The sequence below is a fragment of the Rhincodon typus genome, chromosome 18 (genome assembly GCF_021869965.1).
Source record: "Rhincodon typus isolate 14 chromosome 18, sRhiTyp1.1, whole genome shotgun sequence".
NCBI lineage: Eukaryota > Metazoa > Chordata > Chondrichthyes > Orectolobiformes > Rhincodontidae > Rhincodon > Rhincodon typus.
In genome coordinates this window covers 35,637,283-35,660,481 of record NC_063349.1, presented here as the reverse complement: position 1 = coordinate 35,660,481, position 23,199 = coordinate 35,637,283, and the positions used below count along the sequence as shown (strand labels likewise).

General features: G+C 39.4%; 1 protein-coding gene across 2 annotated transcripts in view; it reads right to left on the bottom strand.

The window, feature by feature from the left end:
* The window catches only part of grip1 (glutamate receptor interacting protein 1), a 219,704-nt gene extending 197,284 nt beyond the window's left edge, over positions 1-22,420 (bottom strand). For both annotated transcript variants that reach the window (XM_048607854.1, XM_048607853.1), the window contains exon 1: positions 21,992-22,420. In XM_048607854.1, coding sequence (XP_048463811.1) covers positions 21,992-22,046 — 55 coding nt within the window. In that variant the 5' untranslated portion in view covers positions 22,047-22,420. The remainder of the gene's footprint in view (positions 1-21,991) is intronic.
* Positions 22,421-23,199: the final 779 nt, after the last annotated feature.

Here is a 23,199-nt window from a genome sequence, read left to right as displayed (position 1 = left end):
AGAGAGGGAAGAGAGGGAAGAGAGGGAAGAGAGGGAAGAGAGGGAAGTTCCACAGCATAGTCAACAGCAGACTGTTGAATGAAAGCTGCACCCTCTGAATTTTCATGCTAATCTGAGCATACTTTTTATGCTGGTTTTGTGGTCAATTTCGCAGGGGAGTTTTAGAAGGTGAATGTTAGGTACACTAACTCTATAACCCCATCACCACTATACTAAAATCTGATTCAAAGATCAACATTTAAAATACAGGCATTGAGGGAACAAGAACAATGATTAATGTAATGCGAGAGAAGGTCAGGATATGGGCAGAGTGAAAGTAGAAACGCAAGTCATGTAGATCACAAGGTACAGAAACAAGCCTAAACCAGATTTAAGATCCATATAATTATCGCCCCACACTAATCCATGTAACTTGCATTGGTTGGTCTGGTTACTGATCCTTGTCCACTGTTCTTGACTGCTAACGCCTTTGGGTGGAGCTACAGAGCTAATTAAACAGAAAAATGTTTCTGGAGAAGACCTTGGCCAAGACTATATAAGTAGCCCTGCACACTAATTTTGGAATCAACATCATTTCTGCATTGTTCCAAATCAATTTTAAAATATATGGTAAACCAATAAATCTGCAAGAAAATTAGTGACAATGACTTTTGCAAAGTTTAACTTCACCAGGCCTGAGCATAGAACCCATTTCTCTCATTGCAAGAGGATCTTCCCGCGTTGTGCGACTGATAGATTTCAGGGTTCATAAAAGGAGATAATGGCATGTTGTCTTGTAGTTGAGGACCAAAGAATAATTCATCAACTTACAGATGGTATAGCAATATTTGATACAGCAACAAGTGCTCTTGAAAAATACAAAGGCTAGTGTGATGATTCAATGATGGACGCTCTGACAGACTAATCTGTGCTACAGTGAGCCCATAAAATAGGTGGTGGCATTCCAGTAGTTGGTCTCTACATGTAAATTTGATTTGATCTGATTAGTAAACACTAATTCAGTCCTGTGTAACTTGCTTGCAGACACAACCTTCCTCACCAGCTCAAGTACAAGGATGATGGCCGAGGATATTCCAGCAACCTCAACCTCAATATTATGTTACTATTATTCCAGTTTCAAGAATTTTCACTGCTTTACTCCATGAAGAAGTGTTACCCTGGACTGATTCAATTTCTATCTTGTTAAAAGCAGGGGGGTGTGGGTTTAAATCTTGACCAAATTGGTGGGTTCTTCAAGTTTGTATCCAAGACTGAGCACACATTGATACGATCAGTGACACGGATATCTCTTCCTTATGTACCAGATTTGGCAAGATAAAAGTGGTACTGACATGTTCCTTACATTGACACAATAATTCTACCAGTTTTACAAAATTTGAGATGGCTGCCATTTGCGATTCATGTTGAAGTGTCACAGGAATTAAAGCAACTAGAAGCAGATTGCGTCATTGAGTCAACTGATTCATCTTTGCAGATATTAACTTTGATACTGTACAATGAAATATCAAGACTATGCATTAAGGCAGTCAAGGACGCTATTGTTCCTGTTGAGTATCCACTTCCCACAATTCAACAAACAATCAGCGTTCTTTAAAAAACTCCACCATTCTGGAGGCATCCAGTTTTGCCAAAATAGCAAAACTGACGAAGCCCTAGCGAAAAAAATTCAGTACCTAGCATATCCCAGAAAACAGTTTCCACAGTCTTGTTAGATGTTCAGGGAATGCTCAACTTAATTGATATCATCGTCTATCAATGGGGCAAACAGGAACACTTTTCAGCAGAGCTCCCTCAATTTGCAAAACACAATTTCATGCTTATAAAAAAAGGACAAATGCACATTTTCAACACCCAGATTCATCTGGGAGGGTACACAGTGACAGCACTTGGGGGTTAAGCCAGCAGATGACAACAAAGCCATATAATGCATGTCCAACATGGGAATGCTGGCATAATTCCTTGTTAGTACCAACTTGATCTTAAATCCACCCCCAAGAATACAAAGACTCAAACGTTCAGAATTGGGGTGGCAAAATGACACAGCAAACAATATTTACAACATTAAAATGTGAAGATAGCCTTTCTGCCAGTCCTCGTGTACTTAAACGTGTTCGAATCCTGCCATGGCAGATGGTGGAATTTGAATTCAACAAACATCTGGAATTAAGAATCTAATGGTGACTGTGAATACATTGTCATTTGTTGGACAAACCCACCTGGTTCACTAATGTCCTTTAGGGAAGGAAACTGTCATCCTTACCTAGTCTGGCCTACATGTGACTCTAGACCAACAGCAGTGTGGTTGACTCTGAACTGCCGTCTGGGCAATAAATGCTGCCTAGCCAGTGACTCCCTCATCCCATGCATGAAAAAAAACACATCACAGCAGATGCATTGGGAATTGCAATTAAAAATATACTCATTGCACATTGAAGGAAGTGAATGATAAATCAACCTGCAACCCATCAAGAAGTTCCTTGGCAGCAATGCTTATCTGTTAGATGACAATACCAACTGGATCACAATAGGTTAGATAGCAAGCAGCCATATGTTCTTTCCTCCTGAGTGATATTGACCACCTGTTTCTTCACAAAGAAACTCAACAAATTTGTACATCCAAACACAGATTTTAAAAAAACTTCAGATTATTTCTGTATTTCAAAAAAAACACAGAAGAAATTACTTAATATATGTGTGCTGTTATTTTGAATTATTTATTGCAAAATGTTTGGTTAAAAACGAAATGGAGGGGGGAGAAAAGTGTTCAATGCTTTACTTAAGTTATTCGGTCATGGGATGTGGGTGTCACTGGCTAAACCAGCATTTATTGTCCCAACGACAGTTAAGAGTCAAGCACATTGCTGTGGATCTCGCGCTCCATGTAGGCCAGACCAGGTAAGGATGGCAGATTTCCTTCCAGAAAGGACACTTATGAACCAGGTGGATTTTTACGATAATTGACAGTTACACGATCACCATTTTATTCCAGATTACTCTTGAATTCAAACGTCATCATCTGCCACAGCGGAATTCAAGCTCCTGTCCCCTGAAGATTAACCTGGGATTCTGTACTATTAATCAAGTAACACTACCGCTACGCCACTGCGGCCCCAATTGTTTGATTGATTTGTGACTGATTGTGATAGCCTGGTTACTGATCCTTGTTCACTGTACTTGGTTACTTCAGACTGTGGACACAGCTAGAGGGCTAATTAAAACAGAACATTCTAGAGAAGACTTGAGCAAAGACCATGTGTCAAAATTCCTGTAGGCTCCAAGGTATTTTTAGTAGGGGTAGGGAAAAGACTGATAATATTAGGTTGGTTTTCAGATTACAAAACACTTGCAACAGCCAGAAAAGCAGCATTATAAGAGGCAGTAGATAGACAAGTAACAGCAGCCATGAATTTTGACAATCACCAAGAAATATTCATAAATTCATAGAAGGAAGAAAAGTAGAACGAGCTGCCATTTAGCAAGGCTAATTTTTTGTCATCTGTCTGCATATTATCAATAAGAACAAGGATAGCATGGGAAATATTGCACTTCGTAAGCAGAGACTTTCTTTATTCATTCGTGGGATAAGGGCATTGCTGACTAGGCTAGCATTTACGGCTCATCCCAAAAGGGCAGTAAACAGTCAGTCAGTCAGTCAGTCAGTCAATCACATGGCTGTGGGTCTGGGTTCACATATAGTCCTGATCTGGTAAGGATGATAGATTTCCTTCCCTTTTAGAGTTTGCGGCTATATTGTATACTTGTATTTAAACAAAAGAAAAAATATTAAACAAATTGCAGATATGTAATGTCTTTTGGAACCGCGGGATGTCCTAAAGCACTTTACAACCAATGAAATACTGCTGATGGATGGTTACTATTGGTTATTGCTAAGACTGTTAGCAGCATGGGAGAGAGTTAATGTAGTTCAAGAATTCCCAATTATGGCGAATAGTATTCTACACCATTCAAACTTAATGTTGCAAATGCCTGAAGGACATGAGTGAACCAAATGGGGTTTCATGACAATCAACAATAGATTCATGGTAATTATTAGATTCTGAATTCTGATAATTTTTTATTGAATTCAAATTCCACCATCTGCCATGGTGGGATTCAAACACTAGCCCCAATAACAGTACCTGGATCTCTGGATTAACAGTCCAGCAATAATATCACTAGGTCATCACCTCTCCTGTTGTGAAACAAAAAGCTGAATAAGCAATTTAAGAAGTGATTTGGAAAAAGCTTGATCAGGAGTTGCTATTTGTATGAGACTTGGACCTTACAGATGGAGATCAATGTGGTGAATAGGTTTGAAATATGGGTTTGAAAGAAAAAAGGAAATAATTAGCTGGAAAGTAATCATGAACTGCTAAAGAGACTGAATGAGCAAAGAAAATTTGCTGAATATAATGAGGAATTTATTTAGGAAAAGGCAGAGAGGCTGGGGAGGGCAAATCCTGAGAGGAAACATATTGTACATCAAAGACTAGAGGGAAGCTTTAAAGGCAAAAAAAGAGGAAAAGGAAGAAAAAAGTGTCAACACTGGATGGCTTAACGAAGTTATTGCTAAATTGAAAGACGAGATAGAGAGAGATATTTAAATACAACTATGATCTTAGGATTTGCCTTTGAACAGCGCTCACATGATAAAGTAAAGCTGTTGTAGATTTGGAATTAGTTTGACCTCTGCACTATTCTGAGATAAATCATTCATACAAGATATACAGCAAACTGGCAAATACTTAATATCCTTCAATTCCTTTCTATGTCATACTCCTAGATTCTTAAAAGTACTTGTGCTATTTTCCAGCAAGTTCCACATTGAATCCACATCGTGAAATAAACATTTATCCCAAATTTATTGGATTTAAGTGATTTTTACACTTATGAGTTCTACGTGTGGACTCGTAAGTGGAAATAATTTCTCCACGTCCATTGCATCAAACTGCACAATTTTGAAGATCATCCTCAGTCTGGTCTTTTCTAGAGTATAGAGCCCCAGCCGATGGACTTTTCTGACAGCTGTACCCTCTTGTACATATTTTCTCTTTATCTTAAGTTTCAGCACAACATTTGTTTTTGTAATAATGGAGATCAGAGCTGGTTAATAATTAGAAAGACTTGCAACACAAAGTTTTGCAACACTAAGTTTAAATGGTCTAGAGTACTATTTGCCATAACTGGAAATTTTTGTCTACATTAACTCTCTCCCATGCAGCCAACTGTCTCAGCAATAACCAATAGAAACCATCCATCAGAAGTACTTCATTGGTTGTAAAGTGCTTTAGGACATCCCAAGATTCCAAAAGACATTATATATCTGCAATTTCTTTCATTTTTTCTTTTGTTTAAATGCAATGTCAAGTGTACGATACAGTCAAAAACTCTAAAAAAGGTGTCAGACTTTATTCTTAACCTGTGCTGCATTTGATGATCAATATGGGTAATAATTCACAGCACCACAAGACTGGGAAAGATGCAGAATGGGCAAGAGATCAATGTTTTTGCTTCTGCTAATATCCATTGTAGAGAAAAAAAACAAAAGCAGGGGAGGAATACAGCAATAGGTTATTCTGTTTCATATGTAACAGCCATCACTGGAGTAAAAAAAAGGCAAAATAAAATATTTGAAACACTTCTTTCATTCTTAAACCAAAAAAAAACACAGCATTCGGGTTAGGCTGTCCAAACCATCATCTTGAATGGGAGCTGGAGGATAGCAGCAGTGTTCACTCCCAAGTTAACATGCTCATCGCTCAAATCAGGCACTGTGGGTCAGCATGGTGTTGGAGATAAAAATAACAAATTCCCAAAGCAACAGCTGTGCTTGGTTACAACCAGAGACTCCCAGGAGGACAACAGAAATACCGTAGAGACTTCTTCAAAGTATCCACGGTCATATGCATATTCCCACAGGAGTCCCTGGCTCATGAACAAGCAAAATGCAGAAGGTTCATGCAGGAGGGTAGGCAGAGGCAAAGTTGAGGCAGTGGAGAGAGTGCACAGACCGTCCAATGAATCATCTACTTAAACCCTCAAGCACTACCTGTACCACATATAGCAGAATACACATTTTGAGATAGCAACAACTGCAGATGCTGGGGTCAGAATCAATACAGAGTGGAGCTGGAGGAACACAGCAGGTCTGGCAGCACCAGAGGAGCAGGAAAGTCGACATTTTGGGTTTACACCATTCCCCAATCCAGAGGGGCTGACTAAGAAGAGCAATAGGAGGTAGCAATTATCTGTGGATCATCTTGCATGACCATGAAAGGAGTCATGGGAGGGACAGGTTCAGCTGAAGATTAAGCAGTGACACCAGGTAAATCAAGTTTATTGCCTACTTTAAGCAATAACTCAATGAGTTTCAAGAAATCTACCCCTCTAAATCAGTCACATTAGCTCAGCAAAGAAAATGGTGCTTGGGAGATGGGAGAAGATGGATTTCCACCAAGTTACAGATAGTGTCTAAGAAATTAAAAACAATTGCCATAATTTTCTATAGCTCCAGATTTCTTAGATTACCAACCTACATCTCAAAAAAATGGATATTACATCTTTATATCCATCTCTTCCTCTTTGCAGATCTTGGCCAATACTACAAAAATCTTTCTTAGCTGTTTTCATTGCATTTTGTGGTTCTGTCTGTTGACTGCAAACTTGCAGTACTATTTTCCAATTGCCAATGGATTATTTGTAGAATATTTGAGAGTCAGACTGAATTAGGTAGGGAAAAGGAGATTAACTAGCATGTATTTCATTACATTAGCATTTATGCAAAGTGTGGAAAATGTCATTAAAACTAACATTGATCCCATTTGCTCTTACATTTTTTACTATATGAATTAAGTTAGCTATCAAAGTTATATAAGAGGTTATGATGGAATTAAAAACACCAAATCGTGAAAAACCCAAGAAATTGGTCAATTATATGAGACACCCCACCAGATTCAGCCAACTTCCTGTCTCCCACTGGTCTGATGAACTTGATTGAGATATTTTGAAGTAACAAGATTTGATGATGACAGTACATTTGGGGTTGACCACATGGATTTTAGCATAAAGTCCCACATGGTTGACTGTACCATAGGATCCAAGGAAGGGTGTAAAGTTGGATCAAAAATTGGTCGTGGCAAGAGGCACAGGATAAATGTTGGTGTGTGCTTTCAAGACCAGAAGACTGTTTCCTGTTGGATTTCACATGGTACCTTGCTATTTGAGGTACACCATTGATTTAAATGCACAGGGAATATTAAGAATTCTGTAAATGATATAAAAGTTTGCCATGTGATTGACCCAGGAAGACAGGTGTAGATTTGCAAGAGGTACTGCAGAGTGTTTTCATTATCAAATTAGATGAAGGATGTGATTGCAATAGAGTGGATATAGAGGATATTGCCAGGATTGAAGAATTTTAGCCATGATAAAAAGTTGGATAGGTTGTTTTCTTTCCAACAGTGCTGGGTGAAGGGTGATTTAATTGAGAAGAGATAAAATTATGTGGGCCCAGAATAAGCATGCATATAAAGGAACCACAGGAACTACCTTGGCAAAACAGTCAATAACAAGTTTAATAGACTTAAAGTAATTGGTACAAGAATTAGTGGAGAATTAAGGAGAAAAAAACTCTTGCCCAGGGGTTGATAAGTCTGTAAAAATAACTGACTGAATGGCTGATAGAGGCAAAAGCCTTCATTACATTTTGTAAAAAATGCATTTGATGTGAGATAACCTAAAAGGCTGTTGCAAAATGGGATTAAGCGGAGTACCTCTTTTTCAAGTAGCATGATAGGCTAAATATCTTCCTTCCATGTTGTAAATGTTTATGATTTGTACTCAAGCTGATAGAAATTCTTTGAATAACTCACTTCCCAACTCCTCAAAGCCTGCCCTCCAACTAGAAGGCACAAGTCAGGAGTGTGAATACTCCCCACTTGCCTGAATGAGCACAACTCCAACAACACGCAAGATGCTTGATGCCACAAGAATAAAGCAGCCCCATGTAGCCACCTCCAAAACTCATTCCCTTCACCACCTATACACTGCAACAACTCACCAAGGCTCCTTAGAAAGCATCTTCCAAACTAGCAACCTCTATCACCTCAAAGGCATTGGAGCACCACCACCTGCATGTTCTCCTCCAAGCGACACACAGTTCCAAGTTGGAACTATACCATCATTCATTCATTATTGCTGGATCAAATTCTGGAACACCTTCATTTACATTGTACTGATACCACATGGACCACAGCAATTCAAGAAAGCAGAGCATTGCCATCTTCTCATGGGCAATAAATACAGGCTTAATTTGAGATGTGGCCATTGCTAATTATTTATAAGGAAAGTACACAAAGCCTTCTCTTCTTCCTTGATGCTTCCATTGTTGTAATATTTTCTTAAAAAAGCCATCCTCATCACTTCATTGAACTCTGTCATTTACTTCAACCACATTCAACAGATACCAAGCAAGGAAGGTCATCTTGAAAATGATTTACTACAATTCAAGTTTAGAAACAGGTGCTGAATAAGAACATCAAAATGTTCAAACTACTTAATTAAGCAAACCTTTTTTGTAACATACAATTGCAATGATATTTGGTAATGTAGCAGGATGAATTAGATTAGCATTGACCATCTATCTATTTCATTGTTCCCATAAACACTCCATATTTTAATTGGATAGAAACTAAGAAAAAAATGAAACATTTTCCTCTCGATCACTTGCACAGAATTCATTATTGACTTGTGCTTGATGAGTGTAACAGATTCCTTTGTGTACATGTCTGCAGTACATAATGGAATCCATTTTCTTACTTTACATAAAATACGTGTGTGTGTCTGGGAAATCTCACTACCCCAACTTATTTCCAAGTCCTCCGCTCACCTGTTCTTTCTGCCCATCTGGCTGATTGTAAGCATTCTCTGCCCAGCTGAATTTCAAAAGCTGATGCCCTCTCCCCATCTGGTCTCTTCAGAGTGCAACTCTTGCCTGTTGTCATGAGCACAGCAGACTAGTTCAGAGTCCAGTGTTGACATACTTTTGTTGCTCATGAATAGCCTGGAACGTGGTGTGTCGCTACCAATCATGGCTGTAAACAGCAACATTTCCAGTCTCTCCACACCCACCATCTCAAAAAGGGAATTGATTTGGAAATCCCACACAAAACAAATGTTTCAGTAAAAAAGAAACTCAGATCCTCAAATCTACACGAGTTTGCAAGTATTCTTTGATATTTTCAAGAAGTTACATGACCTGATTTCATCTTTTTTAAAAGCTAAAGATCTTAGAAAAAATGCACTCTCAAAAAAAATGCGTACTCAACACATCATACTCTAAGATATTCACGAGCAACATGTATGTCAACACTGCACTCTCAACAATTCAGTTGTGATGTGCCCATAACAACATAGGAGAGATGTTCTCTGAAGAAAGGGGATGTGGGGAGGACGACAACTTTTGAAAGGTCAGTCTGGCAGAGAATGCTTAGAAAGACCAATGAGTGGGTTAGATCAAGGGCAAAAGGTCAAAATTCAGAAGTGTTTCTCAGTTCAGTTAAAGAGAGACTGATAGTGGAATAAAGGCCCAGCCTTGTCTAGACAACGACTGAATGGAAGTGAGGGTATAAACAGAAGGAGGAAATCCAAATGGGTGGATAACATTGGAGATTGGCCTGACAGAAGCTTAAAGAGGGCCAGAGAAGAAGCAAGACTATGGCAGTTGCCCCACCAAGTCAACAGTGAAAACTAATGAATGAGCAAGTCCCCAGTGCTTTAAAGAATTTCAAAACTATGGGAGATCAAATATTCACTTTCTATCTGTCATTATTTTACAGACAATAGTTTTAAAGTTCACAAGATTAGTCATCAAAAGTAAAACAAGCTGGTCATTACATACAATAGATAGCAGAGAAAAACAGGTCATTCAGCCGAGGTGAACCCTGCTCATGTTTATGGTAGATAGAAGCCCAGTCCTCTATTTAAATATAAACATATGATTCTATTATTTCCTCTCTTATTTGTTTGCCTCAGTTCTCCTCACAAAACATCTATCCTGTTCACTTCAATTTATTTTATTCACTTGTACGATGTGGGCATCACTTGCACGATGTGGGCATCACTTGCCGGGCCAACATTCACTGCTCTTTTCTAGCTGCCCTTCAGCAGGTGATGGTGAGCTGTCTTCTTGAACTGCTGCAGCCCACTTTCTGTAGGTGGGCCCACAATACCCTTGGGGAGGGAATTGTAGGGTTTTGACCCAGCGACACACCGAATGAAAAGGATGGTGAGTGGCTTGGAAGGGAATTTACAAGTGGTGGTGTTCCCAAGCATCTGCTGTCTTTGTCCTTCCTGATGGGAGATGCTTCTAAGGATCTTGGGTGAATTTCTGCAGCGCATCTTGTAGGTAGTACATGCTGCTGCTACTGAATGTCAGTGTTGGAGGGAATGGATATTTGTGGATGTGCTGCCAATCAAGTAGGCTGTTTTGTCCTGAATGGTGCCAAGCTTCTTGAGTGTCGGAGGAGCCACACTCATGCAGGCAAGTGGAAGGTACACCATCACACTCCTGACTTGTGCCCTGTAGACAATGGACAGGCTTTGGGGAGTCAGGAGGTGAGTTACTTGCTGAATTCCTAGCCTCTGACCTGCTCTTGCGGCCACGGTATTTATATAGTTGGTCCAGTTGAGTTCCTGCTCAGTGGTAACCTTCAAGATATTGATAGCTGGTGATTCAGTGACGATGATAGCTTTGACTGTCAAGGGACAGTTGTTAGATTGGCTCTCATTGGAGATGATCATTGCCTGACATTTGAATGACACAAATTTTACTTGCCACTTGTCAGCCCAAGCCTAGATATTGTCTAGATCTTGCATTTGAACATGGACTGCTTCAGTACCGGAGGAGTCGTGAATGGTGCTGAATATTGCACAATCAGCGAACATCCCCACTTCTGACCCTATGATGGAGAGAAGGTCATTGATGAAGCAGCTGAAGATGGTTGGACCTAGGACACCACCTTGAGGAATTCCCACAGAGATGTCCTAGAGCTGAGATGACTGACCTCCAATAACCACAACCATCTTCCTATGTGCCAGCTTTGACTTCAACCAAGGATTTCCCTCTGATTACCATTGATTCCAGTTTTGCTAAAACTCCTGATGCCAAACTGTCGAAAGCAGACGACGTCACGGGCTGTCACTCTCACTTCTGGAATTCAGCCCTTTTGTGCACATTTGAACCAAGACTATAATGAGGTCAGGAGCTGAGCGGCCCTGGCAGAACCCAAACTGGGCATCATTGAGCAGGTTAGTGCTGAGCAGTGCTGCTTAATAATAAATATTCTTTGTGCAAGTAAATTCACATTCATATTTATTTATGACAGGTTTAGAAAAATTTAAAGCAGAGTTCTGAAGTCGATGATTTTGTAATGAAAGCTATTAATCTTTATTTATTGCAACAACTTAAAATTTACATAGAACCTTTATTATTATGCAAGTAGTTTCACAGAAGCATTGTAAAGTATGATGGCAAGCCTCACGATGCAATATTAGGTCAGATGATCAAAATAATGCTCAGAGGGATAGGTTTTAAGGATTGTATTAAAAGGAGGAAAGTGAGGTAGAGGTGAAGAAGTGTAGTTATACTATTTATTTTTCATTTAGAAATGACTGCAAACCATCTTGGTAAAGAGGTTTTCAAGACTGATATGAAAATCATACAAGAAAAAAATCAATTTGAAGTAATGTGTAAACAGAGTCCATATGTCGATTAGAACACTACAGTAAAATGCTTGCACTGTGCTCATTTAGAAATGACTATTGTTGCTAAAAGTGGAACTGCATGAAAGGCTAAATCAAGTTGTCTTTTGGTTGATCTAACTTAGGATATATTAAAAAAAAGTAATTTCATTACCATTTATTGATCATGTGTCACAAAAATCATTGCAAATGCACTACCTCAGTGACGGTCTATTTCAAGAGTTGCACTGTGAAAAATCTCAGACTGTCATTTCCCAACCTAATTACAGGCTTGACAATCAAAATTAAAATCTACTTTGCATCACAATAAAATGTCATAATGATCTTGAAAGCAGATGAGACAGTATCAGAGAGCAGCTGGAACAAAAACACCAGTCAGTTTCAAAGAGAAGACACAAAAGGTTTCAAGCATAGGAAATGAAATTATAGAAGGCAAGGCAGTAAAGCTCGCTGAAGAGCTTGTATGATGCAACAGAGATCAGAGCTTCTTAAACTCAAAGCCTAGGTGGTGTATAATACTGTCAACAAATGAAACACAGACTATAGGAATACTTAAATATAAAGATTTACGAATTAAATTGCTATAAATTTTTTTATATTTTCTAAAACACTAAGCTTTCTTCCTTCCCCATACCACATTTAAAAATGACAACCAACTGTATCCTGTAGAAATTTTTGTACTCACTATAGATTCTGATGAGCTGATTTGGTAGCTGTACAACAGTTATTTACCAATTTTACACAATCATGTTTAGCGCTCTACCCCTGAATCTCCCTGTAAAGAGTGAACTCTGTAAAGGCAGTCAAAGATTCAGGTGAAGTAAGGCAAACTTTATTCAAGCAAAACACCAGTGTAGATGCACAGGGAGGGGGTCCAAGACTCACTCAAGAATTTGAATTCACTCCGAATACAATGGGAAGAATGTAACTTCTTTTATACCGTTACACAAACAGGCTGATGCAACCCTGAAACCATATTAATTACTATCCACATCCAGCACGAGCAGCATGGTAAACAATGTCCTACATGGCACCTTTAACATAGTTTTTTAAAAAATCCTAAGGTATTTCACAGGAATATTTTTGGAGAAAATTTGATGCTGATCCATATGAAAATATTAGGACAAGTGAGCAAAAGCCTGATCAAAGAGCTAAGTTTTAAAGGAGGTACATAAAACATAGGAGACAACAACATTTTCACTTTTGATTTCATGGAACTGAAAAGTTGGAGCAGTGATTTCACCGATTACTATCTAGCTCTTTTCCACTGGAAGAGAAATTTATTAGCAGCATCTGTTATACCACTGGTAAAACCCAATTTCATCCCATCATATCTAAACAAAATTGCAACTTTCTCAATGACATGGGTAAATTTTACCATGCAAATTACCTTATCAGGCTTCTTTATTCCATGGTCCCAGCTGTCTTAAAAGCCTGAGCTTTGCCCAAGTATTTCTCCAAACAACTGGACAAGTTTCTACCATAGTTATCAATTCAGAAGATGCACAGCTTGTTTTATTTCTGATACATTAATCTGTTCATAGGCAGGAGGTTACTGATAGAAGGGTACATCCGTCACATCCCATGAGGAGCTAGGAATTGTTTTACAATTCTTCCAGGGAAAAAAAAAGTTGTATTCTCAAAGCCTTCTTTCAGAACACAAGGTTATAACTTAATGGACAAACATGAGGTTTCTCAGACAAATTGCTGGGATCAGCATTTGTGCTTATGTGATGTTGATGGTTATAAAATTTTAATCAAGGATACAGTTCCCATTTAGTTGATCACCTCTGAATTATGGTTGGATAACTTAACATCTCCTCTTGTGCTTTTTTTTTGAGGCTAAGAGTTACCTTGCTGATGGACACTAACCTACAGCTTCTTCCCAAGTGATCAGACATCCTATCTCAAAGTTTAATGCTACCACTCCTTTACATTTCAATTCATATTCTTTGGAGCCTTTTAATTAACCCCAGGTCTTTTCATCAGTTTGTACATCTCGTTAATTGGATAGCTCTTCTGAATGCAATTATACAGTTAGATTCTCCTCTTCCTCCTCAATCACCCCAATCAAAAAAATAGAAGGTAAAAGTAGCATGAAATCAGCAGTGATTAGTGAATAATATTGGCAGAGTCAGCCCCAAATGCAATTGCATGCACATAGACTATTGTGTCTGAATGTTTATCAGCTCATTAAAAATCTCAGCATCACCTCCAGCCTTACCTTGCCATTGTTTCTCTCTGCCATGACAACTGGAACACAGAAATCTTTCCAAAGATCACCAAATTATATTAAGTAAAATCCAAGATTATGATAATGCTTATAAAAATTTGAGCACAAACAACTGTTCAACACTCAAAACATCAAAATTGACCCTTCCAAAACCTCATTTTTTTTTCCCTGAACAAAAAGCAAATGTAAAGATTACAAAATGCAGGTAAACTAAAAAAAAGGCTAAAAGAAGTGAAAGTTATGGAGACAGACAGAGAGAGAGGGTCAGAGATAAACAGGAAATAGGAACAGACAGAGTGAGGAAGTCAGAACAAGGGACAGCTATCAGCAGAGTCAAGGTGTAGAAAGAGGCAGAGAGAGGGATGGTGAGAGAGAGGTGTTCAGTTTGCCTGGGAGTTTGTTGTTGCCTCTGGGGTTTCAGTGCAAGTTCTGGGAATGTGTTCATTGTTTAGAAGGTACAGAAACTGCAGTCTGTGGTCCTGCAGCCTGACTTTCAGGCAGAGATGAATCCCTCATTCAAGGAGTGGCTTGTGGGATCTGACTGTGCACCATCACAAAGGCCCTCTCTGCATTACAGCGGGGATTCAACTGTAAAAATGAACAGAGTTTCTTCATCTCGTAGTCTTGGGTCCTGTTGGCCAAAGCCCTCAATGTGGAACCGATTTGTGAAAAAGTCTCATTCTCCCTGGAGGCTTTAATTAGGGGTGGGGGTGCATGGGTGTGAGGTGGGATGGACTTTGATGGTTTGAGGAAGCTTTCTGCAGAAATTTCAAACCATTCATTCAGTCGAGGCTGTGAAGGTCCCATTGGATACAAAATTGGCTTGATGGTAGGAGACAGAGGGTGGGGGTGGAGTGTTGCTTTTAGGACTGGTGACCTGTGACCAACGGTGTTCCACAGGGACTGGGTCCATTTTTGTCTGTCACTTATATAAACGATTTGGATGAGAATTTAGTAGGCATGGTTAGTAAGTTTGCAGATGACACCAAAATTGGTGGTATAGTTGACAGTGAAGAAGGTTATCAGAGATTACAAAGGGATCTTGATCAATTGAGCCAATGACCAGAGGAGTGGCAGATGGAGTTTAATTTGGATTTTGGTAAAACAAACAAGGGCAGGACTTATACAGTTAATGGTAGGGCTCTGGACAGTGTTGTCGAACAGTGAGACCAAGGGGTTCGGGTACATAGTTCTTTGCAATTTGACCACAGGTGGATAGGGTGATTAAGAAGGTGCTCAGCACACTTGCCTTCATTGGTCAGATCACCGAGTCTGGGGGTTGGGAAGTTATGTTGAGGTTGTGCAGGGTTATGATGAGGCCACTTTTGGAGTACTATGTACAGTTCTGGTCACCCTGCAATAGGAAAGCAATTATTAAATTGGAGAGGGCTCAGAAAAGATTTACCAGGATGTTGCCAGGACTGGAGGTTGAGTTATAAGGATAGGCTAGGACATTTTTCCGCTGCAGCAGAGAAGATTGAGGACATTAGAGGTTTATAAAGTTATGCGGGACATAGATAAGGTGAATAGTAAAACGTCTTTTGCCCCGGTTGGATGAGTTCAAAACTAGGGGGTATATTTTTAAGAGAGAGGAGAAAGATGAAAAAAAAGAGATCTGAGGAGCAATTTTATTTTTGAAAACACAGAGGGTGGTTCATGTGTGGAATGAACTGCCAGAGGAAGTGACAGATGCATGTAGTTACACGTAAAAAACATTTGGATGGGTACACGAATAGCAAAGGTTTAGAGGGATATGGGCCAAATGCAGCCAAGTGGGATTAGTTTAGTTGGGAAACTTGGTTGGCATGGACAAGTTGGACTTAAAGGTCTGTTTCAGTGTTGTATGACTCTATTAAGGCAATGGATTTAGATTTTAATAATATGTCATGCTGAATTGTCTAAGTTTTAAGTGAAAAGTGCAATACACAGTAGAAGCTGGGTTGAAAATCTTAAAGAATTAGTTAATGCTTTTGTAAAGAAAACATTTGCCATCATCTAAATAGCAGTTAATGAATGTCATTGTTAAACAGCATTAGGTTCTAACAGGTAAAGGTGTGACAATTCAGAATTTAATGGTCCTGTAGATTTTTGCAAATGTATTGAACCTCAGAAGAGTCCTGCATTTAAACAAACTAATTGCCATTAACACTAATCTTGCTTCCATTTTATAAACATTTTAAAATGTCCTTGCACACAGTACGGATTGGAGATGACAACACGAGCACAGAATTTTCCCTCCTGTCTCAACTAATGTGCAAATATGAACTATAGTGCCCTCTACTGCCCTGGCTGAAATCAGCTAACCAAGACAGGCTATGAATTTGAACAGAAAACCTTCCAGCTTCGCAAGATGCAATCGCTCATTCCAATAAAACCACTGAGCCACACAGATCCCATTATTTTCACAAATACTTACACTCTACCATTCTGCAATAACAAATTTTGCTAATATGTTTGTTCATCCCACACAATGAAATTACCTACATAATAAATATTGATGTTCAAAACCATTAAACTTCTCTCCCCCTTTATTTAGAAAATAACGCCCATTTTAACTTCTTGCATTTACTCACACAATCCAAACAAACTGTTAACATATTTGAACATGGACTTAATTTCCAGAGATTTGCTAAAAAGGTTGCTTACTAACAGCTGAAGCAACATATATAATTAAAATGAAATAATGTACCACGAAGCATCTTGGCCTAGAATTTCTTCACAATTTGTTGCTCCAAAAAAACAACTCTACCATGCATTACGAATTCCAGCATAGGTTGAACAAATTCAAGCATAAAAATGAACCTCAAATTTCTGCTTTAACAAAAACTTTCAACCCTTTATCCAACTCTCCATTACCTTTATTCAGACAATCCTCTCTCAGCAGCAATGGCCCACCAAACGAGGCTAAATGATTTTCCATTTTTATGCAGGTTCAGGATATATGGAAACTTATGCACTTTTTTTTAAAATGCCTAAAGTCCTATTTGAATTTATGCTTAGCAAGAAAAGTTGTGATTAACAATCAATCAATCAGTGACCACAAGACTAAACCAAATCAAAAATAATCAGGGTAGATACCCTTATAAAATGAAAAACAATTATCACCTACCTGCCCTAAACACATCGACAAGAGATGAAAAATGTTCTGAGGAAGAGTCACTGGATCTGGAAAATTAGCTTTGATTTGTCACCACAGATGCTGCCAGACTTGCAGAGCTTTTCCAGCAATTTGTTTTTGGTTACGAAAAATAATTGATGATCCTGACACCAATTGTTGCTTAATGATAAGTGCTTATAGTGACTTTTATGTCACAAAGCAGTGCTTCAATTTCTAATTGTTTAACTTGTCGTTTCTGGATAAATTTGGTAAAGTCAGAACCAACGTATCCAGTAAGTTCATTTGTGGAAAATTGACAGGACTCAAAAACAGTCGACACTATAGTCCTTTAATTGCTAATAAACTGAATTTTTGAGAGTAAACAGTTCTTGTTGGATGATGCGCCTGCTCATAAATAATTGTCAACTTTTAAAATGTTAGCTGTTGGAGCTATTTAATACATGATCACTTTGGTTATTAAATTGTAGGTTAGATAAGTCAGAAACTTTAATATTAATAAGCATTTTGTGCCTTCTGAAAGAATAATGTATTTTGTATTCATGTTTGTTCTAGTCCAAGAGGTCAGAGTGGCTGTTTTAAAATGTTTCTCTTACACATATTCTATTAGACATGCTAACTGCTGGTTAGCTCTTGCTGGGATCAAATAAAGTAAATCAGAAATGATATTTTACTGTAAATTATTAACATTTGTAATTAACAAACTAATGGTTGAATAGAAAAATGGTGAATGTGTTCAAAATTTAGTAGAGACAAATGAAAGCCCTTGCCACTAAATTCAGCTGCATTTTGTCATATGTTATCGTTGGAACGTGTTCGGAATGTAGATATGTGATCCTTAAGAAAAAAAAACTTAACAGCTGTGCCTTCTCATTCTAATCAAAAATACACTAGTAGCATTTAATATGTATTTACTTGTAACATGCCAAGACAACATTGGCTGAGACGTCTACAGAAGTGTATAATATATTCAAGCAAGCATTTTAAACATTGGGTACAGGTGAGTATGTTGGGGATTAGGAAACTGAACTAGCTTTTTATTTTTTTTCCATCATGTCATTACAATATGAGATTTTAAATGATTATTTTGGAAGTGTTTCCTTAACTTTAAAAAGGTAAAATGAAGCAAATCATGTCAACTGTTTTGAAGGCTACCTGCGGGCAAGCCTGGTTAATTGTTACAGATTAACGTGCTCCAGGTCCTTGATTTGCATGGAAGGTGAACAGTGTTTATAGTTGAGACAACAAGGTGCAGGGCTGGATGAACACAGCAGGCCAAGCAGCATCATAGGAGCAGAGAGGCTGACGTTTCAGGCCTAGACCCTTCACCAGAAAAGGGGGAGGGGAGGGGGGTTTTGAAATAAATAGGGAGAGAGTGGGAGGTGGATAGAAGAGGGATAGAGGAGAGGAAACAAACAGGTCGAAGAGGCGGGGACGGAGCCAGTAAAGGTGAGTGTAGGTAGGGAGTTAGGAAGGGGATAGGTCAGTCCAGGGAGGACGGACAGGTCAAGGGGGCGGGATGAGGTTGGTCGATAGGAGATGGAGGTGCGGCTTGAGGTGGGAGGAGGGGATAGGTGGGAGGAAGAACAGGTTGGGGAGGCAGGGACGAGCTGGACTGGTTTTGGGATGCGGTAGGGGGAGGGGAGATTTTGAAACTTGTGAAATCCACATTGATACCATTGGGCTGCAGGGTTCCCAAGCGGAATATGAGTTGCTGTTCCTGCAACCTTCGGGTGGCATCGTTGTGGCACTGCAGGAGGCCCAAGATGGACATGTCGTCTGAGGAATGGGAGGGGGAGTTGAAATGGTTCGTGACTGGGAGGTGCAGTTGTTTCTTGCTGAAGACAATGGCAGCAGCTCACGTATTAACAGTGGATATACCAACAGTCTCCAAAATCATTTGGAGAATGCCAGTTTGTAAACAGTTTTGGTTTGAATTGTTCATTTATTTACAAGATATTACAGAGTTGAGGTCTCGAGGACAGCTAATCAGCATTTCTACCCAAGTACAATGCTCAGTTGATTCACATTGCTATGGACACAGGAAGAGCCTGTGATACCTTAGAAAACTTACATTGAAAGTTAGTCAACCAGGATTAGAGAAAGGGACAGCAGCCATAGGCTACAAAGCACTGTGCCTCATGAAGCGGGAATGCAGATCAGAGCTCACACTCACATCAATAAGATTGATCTTATGTGGAGTTAAAACCAGCCCAGAAAATTTGGCTAATTTGCAACATAGAAAGCTTTTCTGGGGAGAGAGAATCCTCACTGTGATGAATAAATAGTTCTGGATTTAAAAAGTTCCTAGGCTGAGAAATAACAAGATCCTTTTGTAGCTAAAAATCACCTTGGACTGGTTCTTGGAGAATTGAATATTGATTTAAAAGAATGATGTAAAATATATATGAAAAGTGTTTTCATTGGTATTAAAAGGGGAACATTACATTTTCTGTTTTAAAAGTACGTTACCTACAGAGAGGGTGTTTAATCAACAGAGTTGAGTCTTTTGTTACTGTACAAGTCTTACAAAATGAAGTTCTTAGTTAATAGTTGAAAAGATAACAAAGTTTTGTTTTGAAAAGTTATCCACCTCTACAGAGATTGTAACAATGTTAAAAACAGTTTAGGATATGTTATTAGTTAAAAATACATATCAGACAACAAAGCTCCTGATAGCACGCTGAAAAGTTGGAAATTGTTCTATTTTGCCCATAATATGGTAAACAAATGATAGTAGTGAAATGAAAACCAAAAACCCAAACCAAAGAATCAAAATAATGACATGCTGGATGATTTGTTTTTAAAAAAGAAATTCATTGCAAACAATTGTTGTCAGCTTTGTAGCAATATTGAAAAATATAATCACCATAGACAAAGCATTTCTTGGTTTGATCCTGAGATTTAGTTTTTATACCTAGAAGATATTTCAAAACATAAATCATTGAAGCCTTTTGTACGCATTTGAGGTTTATGAAATTACGTATGAAGAGTTAGAAGTCATTATTCTTGAGCCTCATATCCTAATCATCATAAAGTTAAGGTTGTCCAAAACACTCTTGCCTGTCTCCACTTATGCTATGTCCTGTTCACCTACCACCCTGCTGTTCTCAGATCTGCACCCATCAAGAACACCGATTTAAGGTTATCACTCCTGTTTTCAAACCCCTCCAGATCCTGCTACTCCCCATCACTTTGTAAACCCCTTCAGTCCCTGAAGACTCAAATATCTGTGCTCACCAACTCCCAGCTTCTTCAGTATCCCTATTTTATTTGGCTCCCTAAACCACTCTGGTGGAGGTGTGGGCAGTGTCTCTGCCTTTGAGCCAGAAGTTCTAGAGTTCATTCCCATTTGAGGATGGGATGACCACTGAAGGTACTTCCACAATGTGGCAAGAGCATTTGATGCAGAGTAGTACCTCCTCAAGTTACAACGTCTGGCAACAGGGCTAGTGATCTATTCCAGGACAAATGAGCCATGGAAACTGGAGTGATCACATGCTTGGTATGCCAGTAGATACAGGGGAAAATTCCATCTCTTTCTTTCTTATAGATGTTCCATAAAAATTCTGAGCAAGCTTTTGATCATTTGCCCTATTCCTCATCTTACATGGCTCCAAAGCTAAAGTGGCTTTATTTTGCTCAGTGAGGCACCTTAGGATATCTGATTACACAAAAGGTGCTACATAAATATACATTTGTGTATTTAAAATCTCCTGTTTCCCATTATTCATTTTACCTAGCTAGGCAATCTTCTGCAGTAGTGCTGATTTAGGGACTTCTAGAACTAATCGAAGCAGATGTTTTGGTAGTTAATTAGTAAAGTATTTAATTTAATCCTGAAACATTTCATTTAATTAAGAAAATAGCATTCACTTTTAAAACATTATTTGCAGTAAATGGGTTTTAATTTAAACTGATTTATTTCCTACTAACGAAGTTAGGCTATAATTACGCTGGTTTGTTTCTCCGGCTAATTAAAAAGAGAATTTAGGCGTAACTTGACACGAGAAATCTACACAGGAACGGGCGAAAGTCAACGTAACTACCCAATTACGCCCCCGCAAGAAATTTCAGTTCATTCTTAGCAAGACGAACGTCAACAGTAACCTTTCATCTGGTAAAGGATTCCCAATAGTGGCTCCCATTCTATTCTTTCGTAACTAACAGTCCAGCGGTAGGTAGCATGGATCGAGTAAATATGTCACATTTGCACTCCAGTAGACAGTAATATGAAACAAATGGGCAACTCTGAAATCAGACCAAGCCTTCTGTATATATTAAATGCGTAAATGATAGACAAAATCATGATAGTTTCATGTACCAGCCATTCTGCAGACGTTTCAACCACAAAACAACATTCCCTCTAATCTTCAAAGTAACCAGGTGTATCCCTAATAACCATTAAGGAGGCTGCCTCCGATCGTTTAGCCTGGCGGGGAAACAATGCCCATCCGCTGTCTGGAAATTCACTCCCCAGCAAGGCATATCAGCACGCCAAATGGTCAATCATTTCAAGATCAGGAACACACAAACTAAATGCACACTCACAGGCCTGGGAGAACAGGGTTTATAAACTAGTGTTTGCAAAACTAAGTTGTTTGGGAGATAGGCTTTAGGTGCAACTTTAATAACATCTCCCGTGAAAGGCTTATATTCCAGAGGCGACGCCAGACTACAAAGAGTAGCTCGCAGCAAACTGTACAAGTAACGTGTGTGTGTGTGGTTACAGACCGCGATTGGCAGCGCCTTGTTCTTTCTTTCTCTCTCTCTCTCCCCCCTCAGCTGACTGCCGAGTGAATGTGTGTGAAATGCAACGAACAGCTTTTCCTTCTTTCCCACCCTGCCAGCCCTACCACCCCCTCCGCCTCCCTTTTTTTTACCTCTTTCGTGGTCAGCTTGCAGACATGAAGGCATGTTCTTCTTCCAGACCGGCATCTTCTAAAGGAACTCATTCAAAAAGCTGGCAGTACTGCTCTGCTGTTGGAGGTTCGCCGTTGTCAGTCGATGGGAGGGGAGATCGGCGCGGTCCCCGTCCCCTCCCCGCTCCGGGCTCCGCTAAACGGCGGCCTCGTTGTCAAAGCCAAAGGGCTCTCCCCATTCACTACATCCAGAGACAAACACACATTAAAGGATTTGCAAACTTTAACGGGAAGAGGGAGCGGGGGGCCAAAGCAATTTTCGGAATCCCACTCTTAGCAGGATACAAATGTTACATTTTCTGAACACACAGACATTGAGACCTTTTTTTTCTCAAAAAGAACCCTCTCTCTTTTACACACACATGCAGCTTTTAATCCTTCTCGTGTACAGACCAGATTCTTCCAAGTGTGAATTCAGGTGGAAACAAAAATCTTCTGCTAATGTATTAAAAATGGACGAGTCGCACTTCTGAATAGACGAAGGAAAAATGGTGCAGTCCATTCATGAGTTGAAACGGTCAGTGTTGTGGTGGTTTTTAGGAGCTGCACAGCAAACTTCACATTAACTGGCACGCTCGACTTTTTTTTATTTAGATAGCCCAATTACAGTGGCACTAGGCTGTACCCAGGATCACCAAACAAAAATCCTCACAGCCAGTATTTGCCTTCCCAACTACGTTACAATATTTGCACACCTTACCATTGGGCACAATGTGCTGCCTGTGCAGGGTCAACTGGCCACCAACAAGGTTAGAACAAAAATATTGCAGATGCTGGAATCCAAGGTAGACAAACAGGAGGCCAGGCAGCATCTGGAGGAAAGGAGTGCTCAACATTTTGGGTATTACCCTTCTTCAGGGCTGGGTGTGGGGTTAGGAGGAGCTGCAGTTAAAGGTGTGGGGGTGGGGAAAAGAGTGGTGGAGGCAGAATGGTGGTGATAGGTGGACACAATCCTACCCCCACATCCGGTTCTGAGGAAGGAATACCCGAAATGTTGACTGCTCCTTCCTTCCAGATGCTGCCTGGCCTGTGTTCTGTGTTTCTGTGTTCTTCCAGCCTTCTGTTTGTCTACCTTGAATCCCAGCATTGGCAGTTTTTTTTTTGTCTCTAACCGAGTTTTACCCCTGCAAAGTCTCTTCAAAGGATGCCTACTTTGAAGAAGTTCTTTG